Genomic DNA, 12,303 nt, shown 5'->3' with positions numbered 1-12,303 from the left:
TGATTTTTTTTCTTTTTATCATGAAACCAAATTTATTTACAAAGTCTGTGATATTGTTTTGCTTAATATCACAGTATTGTTGAAATCTTGATTCGGATTGGCTGACAGATGTTCCAAGATGCTCATTATCTGTAACGCCATTGTGGTTCCACGTAACTTTGGTACATTACAGACTGCTTATCAGAATCATATCTCACATGATACTTTAAGCAGAAGAGAAAGTGCAAATTGAATATATAGATCTAAATTATAATGTTTACATGTATATTTTTTCTATCAGCTATGCAAAACAGAATACTGTTTTTGCAGTGTAATTGCAGCTGTACATTGTTAAATGAATGCAAGAAAGAAACACCAATCACAATTCAAATGCAAATATAATTAATAATTTTGACTTGACTACAATTTTTTTTTCAAATTTGACCCACATTATTAGTTTTTAGTTATTAGTTGTCGCTTGTGCAAATGTGAATGTGGGCAGTTTCCATTGTACAATTTGATATTTAATATCATGTAAATTTGCTTTGAATTTTTTTGTCTCATTAGGTTTCTCATAAAGAGAAAGAAAGACTTTCCTTCAGAATCAACAAGATGTTTAATGTGGGTCTGCTTCAACCTGCTGCCGTCACAATATATGAATATCACTCACCAAGTGAGCTGTTGCTGCATGTACACACACTATTTCTTTTAGTCTATAAAAACAATTAAACTGAAGCTCTCAAATTAACACGTTAATTCAGTGCCATCAAGTATTAACATTTGAATGTTCCTCCAAAACTCTTCTCCCCACTGTCACTCACACTGAAGAATTGTTATATAATATTACGAACAAGTGTTATAAAAATTGCCCTGTAATTTGTAAAAATTACTCTGTAAAAAAAATTGCTCTGTAAAAGGGTATTTACAACCCTTTACCGTTCATTTACAGCTCTCCTTTTTAACAGTATGTTACCGTAAAAATACATTGGAAGGTAACTCATATCATTTGGGAAACCGATTGTTTCAAACAGTTTTTATACTAATTTATACTGATAGTACTGTGATCTTTCTACATTTGAGTCCACTGAAAATAATATTTCTCAAAGGGGTCATGATATGAGAAACCAAATTTGCCTTGATCTTTTGGTATATAAGAGGTCTTTGTACCATTAAAACTTCCTGCAAGTTTCATAGCTTAAGACGTCCTCCCCATTATAAACGAAGCATTTATTTAATCAAGCTCTAATTACAGCTTGTTGGGGACCCATGGTAAGAAGTGACGTCATGGTACGAAGTGACGTACCAGTCTTTTGCATATGACCACCTCCAGCGAAACAACTACGCTTAATTTCGCATCATCGCATCGTTGTCACGCCCACAGGTGTTCAGTCGACTTGGTCAGGCGGTCCCAGTCCTTTCTGATGGGTCTACCTTTAACTGTTGAGAATCAGCTCCTGAGGCTTTGCTGTAAACAATACTGTAACTACGCCAGAGGTGGAAAGTCCAGGTTCAGAAAGTCAGAAAGTTGTTCTGATAATAAAAATAAAAGAAAAACCTTTCTTTCAGGCACTCAGACATCAAGAATCAGTGTATGAATCTCAACAATGGTGACAAAAAGAATATTCAATTAGGAAAAGGAAATTACTAAGACAATTCAGATCATAATTTATTCATACCGCAATGCATGATGGGAGCCATGAATGAGTTTTGATTGGTGGCACCCAGAATACACTGCAACATGCTGATTCTTGATTCTTCACAGGCTGATTCTTGATGTTTGTGTGTCCAAATAAAATACTTCTTCAAAGTCTTTTGATCAGAACAACTTCTAAGAAATCTTTCTGATTATATTGAAAATGGCATACTGTAGGATCACAGGCTGCTGTAATCAACAAGGTAAACCTAACTCTAACTCTAACCTAAACTCTTTAAATGAGTTTTGTGACTCAGGTCAAATAAAGATTATGTCAAAACATAACTAACACCACCTGATCAACTTTTCTTGTTGTTCATCTGAGAGTTATAACTCCGATACAACAGCCAAACAAAATCTAACATTATTAGTTTAAGGGTCAAGAGCCCAACTAAAGCCAACACTGATCACCATAATGGTGACTTAAAAAGAGATTTTCTCCTTCAGTGATTCTACTTGTTAACATCAGGTGTCTTCAGTAATGGTCAATCATCACTCAATCAATCACTAAATTAGCTCATTAACTTTAACACTCTTGAGTCTGGAGCCAAATAAACTCCCAGGAGAGTTCATTTAACACTGGAGTTTTTGCTGTGTGAGTTCATGGGTGGAATAAACATATGGCAGGACTTTTACTTTCTGACCCCTGGACTTTCCACCTCTGGTTGGACCTATATGTACACCGAGGAGTGTTAATTTAACACTGGGGATTTTGCTGCGCATGTTTTCTATATTTTAATTTATATAAAGTTATATTTATATATTTATTTATGAAAACAAATATAACATACATACAACTTGACTATGGCATCAGTTTTGCCGTATCAGTTTGAGTCCAATAATGACAGTCAAGAAGAACAAGCTGATTGACCCAAACTACCTTCACAAGCACGACTATGACGTTTCACAGTGGTAAATTCATTGTATACAAAGCTGTTCATAATTTAGTTCGTTAACACTGTGTGTTTAAGTTCCATCTTCATTATTCAGTTGTCGGTTGTTTTTTGTGTGTACGTGTTACATACGTTGTTTCGTTTGCTACCTTCTAGTTTAATAAAACCTTGTTTATGTTTTATAATCCTGTTGACCGGCTTCAGAAATGTTAACCAGGCAACTGGTCAGTGTTTCCCAGCGGCTACAGGATTACAGTTTAACAACAAACCCACTTCAATGTGGTTTTTTTTTTACTAAAAAACAAAAGTGACGGATGGATTTAAAATCAAAATCGATCAAAATGAAATCAAGGAAGTGATTGAATTTAAATATTTAGTTGTCATTGTAGTCTCTAAGCTTAAGTTTAATGCCCCTATTAAGAAAATGTCTAAAGGCCCGTACACCAAGGACGATAACGATAAAGATAAAGATATAGGCTATAGTTCTAAAAATCGTTCTTAATGTTAAAGAATAGCAGAGTTCACACCACAGCTATAATGATAAGGATATAGAGAAATTATATCGTTGGGATCGTTCGGGACGATTTATTTATTTATTTATTTCCAGCTGTTGAACGATAAAACACTGACAGCCAATCAGAATCCATTAGGGCTGGGTGATTTAAATCGCGATATTGTTATGCGCATCTCGTCAGTAAAGCCGGTTCCTTGATTGGTAGTAAATCGCCATCACCTGCTTTCAGATGGAGCGGCATTTACTACAAAGAACCGTAGTTAACTGACAAGCTGAGCCATATCGCATTAATATCGCGGACGTATCGCCAGCGATATTTAATGTGATATGGCTCAGCTTGTCAGTTAACTACGGCTCTTTGTACACAGCAAAAACTCCAGTGTTAAATTAACACTCCTGGGAGTGTACGAGTCCACACTCAAGAGTGTTTAAGTTAATGAGATAATTAAGTGATTAATTTAGTGATGATTAAACATTATTGAAGACACCTGATGTTAACAAGCAGAATCACTGAAGGAGAAAATCACAAATTGTAAGTTACCGTTATGACGATCAATGGTTGCTTTAGTTGGACTCTTGACCCATATATTATTAACTTTAGATTTTGTTTGTGTGTTGTTTCTGAATTATAATCACCAGTTGAACAAAGAAAAAAGTGATCTGATGGTGTTGGTTATGTTATGACAATCATCATTTGAACTTGATCACTGAACTCATTAAAATCCTTCTTTCTGATTTCTATTTATGTTGTTGGTTACAGCATAACTGTGAATCTGCATAAATGCCCAGAATTTTTGATATAATATAAAGGATTTCTTAAAAGTTGTTTAAAAAAAAAAAAATCATTCTTTTAGGCACACACAGATGTCAAGATTCAGTCTATGCATCTCAACAATGGTGAGGAGCAGAATATTAAATTAGGAAATGTAAATTACATAGACAATTCAGATCATAATTTATTCATTCCGCAATGCATGATGGGAGCCATTAATGAGTTGTGATTGGTGGCAGCCACTGCAACATGCTTTGTTATTGTCAATATTGTTGAGATTCACAGGCTGATTATTGATGTCTGTGTTTTAAATGAATTTATCCGAACGTCTTTTGATCAGAACAATGTTTATTAAATATTTTGAATTATAAGTACTGATAATCATAGGCTGAAAAATCACAAAACTGCTGCTAACAAGTTAAACCAAACTATCTCAATAAGTTTCCTTTTTCAGATCACAGCATGATTATGTCAAAACATAACCAACACTATAAGATCACATTTTATTTTGTTCATTTAACTGTTATAAATCAATAACAGCAGACAAACAACAGTAAATATTAATGTAAACATATAATGGTCTAGAGCCCAACTAAAGCAAACACCCATCACCTTAATGGTAACTTACAATTTGTGATTTTCTCCTTCAGTGATTCTGCTTGTTAACATCAGGTGTCTTCAATAATGCTCAATCATCACTCAATCAATCACTTAATTATCTCATTAACTTTAACACTCTTGAGTCTGGAGACAAATAAGCTCACAGGAGAGTTCATTTAACACTGGAGTGTTTGCTGTGTGAGTTCATGGGTGGAATGAATATATGGCAGGACTTTTACTTTCTGACCCCTGGACTCTCCACCTCTGCTGACGAGATGCGCATAACAATATCGCGATTTAAATCGCCCAGCCCTAGAATCCATTCTAATTTAAATTCTCGCGGACAGAGAAGTTAATTGCCAAGGTCCAGAAAAAATCCAACACTGTTTGACAAGTCAAGCCCCTTTTCAAGGAAATGGATTATGAAATAATCGTTCATACCCTCTGAATAAATGGTGAGAAGTATTACCTCAGGTATCCAGCGCTCGTTTCGACAACATTGTCTTGCTTGAAAAACTGTTAGGTGTTGTTTTTACTCCACTATATTTTCTACGTCAGCTAAATTCACTGTTAGATGATTAGATCGATTAGCCTACTCTAGCTTCACTCAAAACATAGCATGCTGAGGACATCTACTGGTTAAAGCCGTGTAAATGCAACAAGAACAGCAAAAACATGTTCAATGACGTTGTACTAATGGATCAGAAACAAATGAAATGGCATCGTCAAATTGTTAAAAGTATGATTTGTTAAGTTTTGATAATTTTATAAACTGCTGTGGGTCAATCATCCTTTTCAGTGAAAGGTTCACTTCTATGGAACACCATGCCTGCAGATTTAAAGTTGCAATCAGAGTTTTCTCTACAAAGCTGAAACAATGGCTGAAATCTTTACAGCAATGTGAACACTGAGTACTTTAGTACTCAATGAACTTTATTCAGGTTAAGTGTTTTTTTTTTTTTTTTTTTTTGTATGTATGTAGGATAATTTATATTTTGTTTGTGACTGTGTATAAAGTTACATATGTGCTTAGGTAGGCTAAGTCAATATGCCATTGTTTGATTGTTTAGGTACAACATATAAACACCATAGTCTTTTGTTACAAACCCCTGTTTTTAAGATACTCGTTGAGAAAGGGGTCAGCAACATAAAAGGAGATGCGAGGCAAAGAGCAATTTAAACATTTATTATAAGACTTATAAATGATTGCACAAACTCACATCTCTCATTCCCTACTCTCCACATGTAAAAATAACACTTAAACTATACTAAAGTCAACATATACTTAACAGAGACTAACAAATAGAACACAACTTGTCTTCAACGGCTGGCTGGGCATCATGACACACACGGGATTCACCGCTGCGTGACTCATTCTGTTACACACTTCTCTTATATACTCTAGCAGGAGCCATTAGAGCAACGGGACACATGTGTGCAGGGGCGGAGCCTAACACTCAGAAGAGAAAAGAGACTAATCAGAGCACAAACAGATACACACAAAATACAAATACAACACTCATAAGGCCGTAACACTTTTGTATATGTGTATTTGTATTTGTTTTGTTCCTTATGATAATTGTTTGTTTTTTGATTTTATGTAAAGGAAAGGTAAAAACTAATTTTTTGATGATTTACTCTCTCTTACTTTTTTTACTCTTACTTTTCTCTCTCTCTCTCTCTCTCTCTCTCTCTCTCTCTCTCTCTCTCTCTGTCTCTGTGTGTTTCAGATGCACGCTGTATGAAGTTCTACCACCCAGATGGCGCTATAGACAGACTGTGTAAGGGAGACATGTGCATTTGTGCAGAAGGTATAATCACACACAAATAATAATATAAAGTGACCATATCCTGAACTTTTGTAGTATTTGATTTGGTTACCTTCAGTCTACTTGTAATTTTAAACAATGTTATGTTTTTTTATTCTTGTATGTGAACAAGGAAACAAAAAAAATATTTATGTGTGTGTGTGATTACGCAGAAAAAAAGCTGCACTTTCCAGAAGAAAAACAACGTCGATGAAAGTGATCGTATGAATAAATCCTGTGACGCTGGCTTGGATTATGGTAGGTTAATTCATTGTCATGACTGTTATACTTTCATAAATCAAGAGTTCATTATTTACACCCCCCATGTTGTTGTAAACCTACATGATCCGGTTGTTTTTCAGTGGAACTCAAAAGGAATTGTTTTCCACACAGCAAAATCCCCAGTGTTAAATTAACACTCCTCAGTGTACATATGTGTCCACACTACAGAGTGTTAAAATTAACACTGAAGCAGTGTTGAAGTTAATGTGTTAATTAAGTGATTAATTAAGTGATGATTGGCCATTAGTGGTGACACCTGATGTTAATAAGCAGAATCACTGAAGGAAAGAGAAAAAAAACAATAACAGAAAGAAGAGAAACACAAGAACTACAACTGACTTCGTGACATTACACATTATTGCACTTAATATTACCAGTTTGAGTTTATTTCTGTCATACATCGACAAAAGTTCTCGAGATTCAACAGAAGTTTAGATGGTAATGTTTTATGGAATGTTCGTTTCAGGTCAACATTATGGTGATCAGTGTTTGCTTTAGTTGGGCTCATGACCCTTTCTCTTTAATTATTTGACGATAGTTTTTCTCTGACTGTTCCAACATTGTGTTTATAAAGCACATTTCAGGGATGTGATTTTTCCGGATTAATCCGGAATTCCGGATTTTCCGACCTGAAAATGTGACCTACGTGAATCATGCAGATCTGTAAAAAAAAAAAAAAAAAAAAAAAAAAATGTGCGGGGGTAATCCGGGGTAATCTCACAGCCGTCACCATGGTAACCCGGGACGGAACCACAATCGCCGCGAATCGCGGCCACACCGGGCGGCACGTCAACATGGTTACAGATGGCAGAGAGATGCAATCTTTCCCCGCCCAGCTAGTGCTTGAAGTGCGTCAGAGCGCGCGCGCGATCAGTTGTTGGTAATTTGTTGTGTAGCATGCGCGACGCCGCATCCATATAGACAGCATTGCTTTTTTTTTAGAAACGGGCCTGGCAGCTCGCGCCAGTTCTAGACGCGGTGAAAGTTTCCTGATTGTGACGGATGGCCGAATTTACATGACACATTATAAATGAGCATTATAGTCTGTGATAGATACAGTGCCAAAAAGAAGAGAAGAGGATAAAAGGGGATAAAGACAGAGGTAAAGTGATGTAGTGAATGAACAGTTTATCTAATTGCATAGGAGTAAGATACTATAATTTCATGGCAGTTATTTTTACCTTAAACTTAATGTTAGCAGTTGTTCTGAGTTCTCCAGACTGTGTGATTTTGTTACAATCATGTCAGTTTTAAGACGCATTTTTTATTATCACTTTTTTATTAATGTTTTACCCTACAGTTGTGCAGTTTTGGGGGGAATACAGTACAGGCCAAAAGTTTGGAAACATTACTATTTTTAATGTTTTTGAAAGAAGTTTCTTCTGCTCATCAAGCCTGCATTTATTTGATCAAAAATACTGATTTTTTTTATTTTTATATTGTGATTATATTATTACAATTTAAAATAATTGGTTTTCAATTTATTATACTTTAAATTATAATTTATTTCTGTGAAGCAAAGCTGAATTTTCAGGATCATTACTCCAGTCTTCAGCATGTGACATCCGGTCTATCACATGATCCTTTAGAAATCATTCTAATATTCTGATTTATTATGAGTGTTGGAAACAGTTCTGCTGCCTAAAATATTTGATGAATAAAAGGTTAAAAAGAACTGCATTTATTCAAAATAAAAAAAAATATATTTTCTAATAATATAAATCTTCTTTACTATCACTTTTTATCAATTTAACACATCCTTGCTGAATAAAAGTATTGATTTATTTAAAAAAAAAAGAAAGAAAAAAATTACTGAACCCAAATTACTGACCAGTAGTGTATATTGTTACAAAATATTTCTATTTTTTTAAAAAAATTCTTCTTCTTTTTTATTTTTATTTTAATTTTATTACTTTTTATTCATCAAAGTATCCTAAAAGTATCACAGGTTATTAAAAAATATTAAGCAGCAGAACTGTTTCCAACTTTGATAATGAATCATCATATTAGAATGATTTCTAAAGGACTGGAGTAATGATTCTGAAAATTCAGCTTTGCATCACAGAAATAAATGATCATTTAAAGTATAGGCTAATAAATGGAAAACCAATTAGTTTAAAAAGTTGGATGTTGCACATTTAGCAGTATAGGTTTGGTAAAAATATATTTTTTAAAATTCAAATAAGTTATTGTCATTGTTGTTATAATTATTATTACAACTATTATTATACTATACTATACTATTACTATAGTATAGTAATTACTATTACTATATTACTATACTATTATTATATAATGGTGTTGATGGCGCAGTGGATGGGGGGGGGGGGGGGGGGGTGTTGGGGGTCTCAATATATTTTCCTGCTTTTTTGTCCATAGCCAATCACATGCCTGACATTTGTTACTGCAATAGAAAACATGACCTGCTCACAATATGTTTTGATGATGACTTTATCAGCATGTAGTGATCTGATTCACTGATGTCATTCAGAGTCTAAATCTTTGACTATATGCTTGACGTCTCATTTTGTAGTCCTGAGATTCGACAGTTTGAGATCCAACAATGGTGACAATAAACAAACTAGTGACAAACAGATCATCTCTGAACATCACAAAACTAAAGTCATAATAAAACAATTGCAAAATAAAAGCAAACAGGACAATAAAAAATATATATATATTTTTTTAAATTTTTATTTATTTTATTCCACCCATGAACTCACACAGTAAAAACTCCAGTGTTAAATGCAGTGATTCATGCAAATTATGATTGTCAAAACATGACCAACACCACCTGATCAACTTTTCTCTTTGTTCATCTGGCTGATATAACTTGGCTGTTGTATAAGATACAACAGCCAAACTAAATCTAAAGTTAATGATTTAAGGGTCAAGAGCCCAACTAAATAAAACACCGATCACCACAATGGTGTCTTAAACAATTATAATTTCTCCTTCCGTGATTCTGCTTATTAACATCAGGTGTCTTCAATAATGGTCAATCATCACTCAATGAATCACTTAATTATATCATTAACTTTAACACTCTTGATTGTTAATTTAACACTCATATTTTAACACTTTAACACTCTTGAGTCTGGAATCATATAAACTCCCAGGAGAGTTAATATAACACTGGAGTTTTTGCTGTTGGAACTCAAGGTACATATATGTAATTTTTTGAGGGTCAAAAAGCATTAAAAGGTACATATATGTACCGTTTCTTTTAAAGGTTAAGGTACAATATTGTACCCTTGATGGTACAGCCCCAGTGACAAGCCATTGTACCCCTAAAGGTACAATTATGTACTTTATTTTCTGAGAGTGTACGCACATGTAAGCTAACGTGATCATAAACATTACATAGCATATAAATCAAAACTGCCTAATATTTCCGAATGAAATGTCGACCCAGTACGAGCTGTAGGACTGTGAAAGCATTAGGGGTGTAGATGATTATTAGGGGCATTAGGGGTCTAATTATAAGGCTGTAAAAAAAGAAATATTGACATAAGTGAACACTAATATTTATTGAAAGAAAAAAAAGCTATTTTGTTTAAAAATGTATGACAAACTTCAGTATGACGTAAGCATTATGCAGGAGGCAATTACTTTTGACAAGAAAATCATGAACCTGAGAAGACTCCTTTAGACACATATAACACATATTTTGACCTGTTATTAAAACACGTTTGGTTCTGGTGAAACTGAGTGTGTATTAATTTTATTTTATTTTTTCAAAAATGTATAAAAACCAACAAGAATGCAAAGATTGTTCAAATAATTCTCCTTTTTTCACCTTTGACATCCTTATTGTTCATTGGCCCTTACACAAATGTATAGAGTGTAGTAGCTAAGTCAGTCATTTTGTCTGTTTTGTCTTCACTTGTCTGTTGTTTTAGTCTGCAGTACGTCTTTGGAGAGCACACCTGGGTTGAATACTGGCCGACAAGAGAGGAAAGCCGAACTCCAGAATACAGGGATCAGTACATCGGCATCTCTGCGCTCCAGGATAGCCTCCTCAGAATAGGATGTGCTTCATAATGTTGATTAAATGTTCAAAATGTTGATAACAGGAAATTAAACATCCTCTCTTGCATTCTCTCAATAAATCTTAAATAATATTGTTGGAGCTAAAATACTTTTAAAAAATTTAATAATAAAAAATGGTGACTTGAATTCATTTCAAGTTCAATTTAGAATCCTGACTAACTAATACCTTGCAAGAATATTCTGATAACTGAATTCAATAATCTGAATCACAAATCCAACATTATAAATTGTTTTGTGTGATATTTTACATCTGTATCTCATTTTAGTCATCATAAGAAACTTTAAAGGATCATTTCTGGATATCTGAATAGACTAAACATTATTCAAAAGAAAAATAATAAATGTGTTCAGATGATTATTCCTGGCATTTGCTTTCTGACAGGAGTTGATGTGGATGATAAAAGATATGGAAGAGGTATTGGGATAAATTACTTTCTAGAACATTCAAAAAGCAAAACCTCAAGAGGCCTGATGTGGAGCATCTCAAGTCTGGAAGCTTGTACACTGTAAAAAAATTACTGTAAAATTTACAGGCTTACTGGCAACCAAAATTGTTTTACAGTTTTTTAGAGTACTGTAAATCATAAACTACAATTATACTGTAAAAGTATACAGCACACTTGTAAAAGCAGCAAAACAAGAGCAGCTGTGCATTTACAGTTCTTTAATGTAATCTTTACAGTATGTTACTGTTATTAATTATGTACTGAATTAAAACCTGAGATGACTTATTTCATTTGAGGAAATTGATTGGTCAATTGCCATTAAATATTTATACTGTGATATTTCATTTGAATCCACTAAGAAAAAGACTTTATGAGTTAACTAGAAACATCAATTTAACTAAATCCTACTAGTGATCATCATCACACATGAATGAGTTAAAGAACTTAAAAACGTCATCAATGCATCAACAACTACACAGTCACTGCCTGTTAAATAAAGCAACATGCAGCATAACATCAGTGTTTTCCTGCTCATCCTCGACTGAAGCACAGGCTCTACTCTTCAGCACAATGGTGACACAAAACTCAACAGAAACCCTTTTAATCCCAACAGATCATTAAACACTAACAACAGATCTCCACTATAGCATTATGTGCAAAAACACATACAATCACACAAAGCAAATCACAGAATTGTACTTTTTTGTTTAGTAAATTTGACAGTGAGATTTTACTGTAAACAACCAACTGAGGAATCTAACATCACACAGACGGGAAATTGATGTAGTCTATTGATTTGTTTTTCAATAAATAAACTGAATTAATGTTTTTTTGGCACCAACAACGCTAAATCAAGACAGAATTTCATTTATAGTGATAATTGGTCATTTTGAATGGATGAATGAGGCATTTTGGCAAGATTTTTAAAAATGGACTGTTCATCGGATTGGTCCAAGACCTTGGGATTTGTTGCACTTGAACTTTGACTGGATTTGAGGAGTTTATGTGGTTGTAATAAAAATTGTAACAAATAATTCCCTCACGGGTCAATTTGACTCCCATAGGAATGAATGGGAAATGTTTTTTTTTTTTTATTGGTCAAAAAACTAAAAAATCTGGCACAATCCAGAACACACACACACACAAATAAAGAAATTAGACTAGAGAGCATCCCCAATGCAGAACACACACACACCAGTTTTTTTCAATCAGTCACAATGCAGACTGCACATATATGAAGTTTACAATGCAGAGCATGGTTTC

The 12,303-nt window shown here is 33.9% G+C and overlaps 1 protein-coding gene across 1 annotated transcript in view; it reads left to right on the top strand.

Annotated features, from left to right (window-relative positions):
• Window positions 1–10,684, top strand: part of LOC311077827 (complement C3-like) — a 140,907-nt gene extending 130,223 nt beyond the window's left edge. Inside the window, exons 33-36 of the mRNA XM_084106458.1 lie at window positions 547–652; window positions 6,182–6,262; window positions 6,437–6,517; window positions 10,444–10,684. Of these exons, the coding sequence (XP_083962584.1) occupies window positions 547–652; window positions 6,182–6,262; window positions 6,437–6,517; window positions 10,444–10,571 (396 nt within the window). The 3' untranslated portion in view covers window positions 10,572–10,684. The remainder of the gene's footprint in view (window positions 1–546; window positions 653–6,181; window positions 6,263–6,436; window positions 6,518–10,443) is intronic.
• The last annotated feature ends 1,619 nt before the right edge of the window (window positions 10,685–12,303 follow it).

Source organism: Abramis brama (assembly GCF_963993115.1).
Source record: "Abramis brama genome assembly, chromosome: 2".
NCBI classification, from domain to species: Eukaryota; Metazoa; Chordata; class Actinopteri; order Cypriniformes; family Leuciscidae; genus Abramis; species Abramis brama.
The sequence above is the reverse complement of the archived record's forward strand: the minus strand, read 5'-3'. Positions and strand labels throughout refer to the sequence as shown.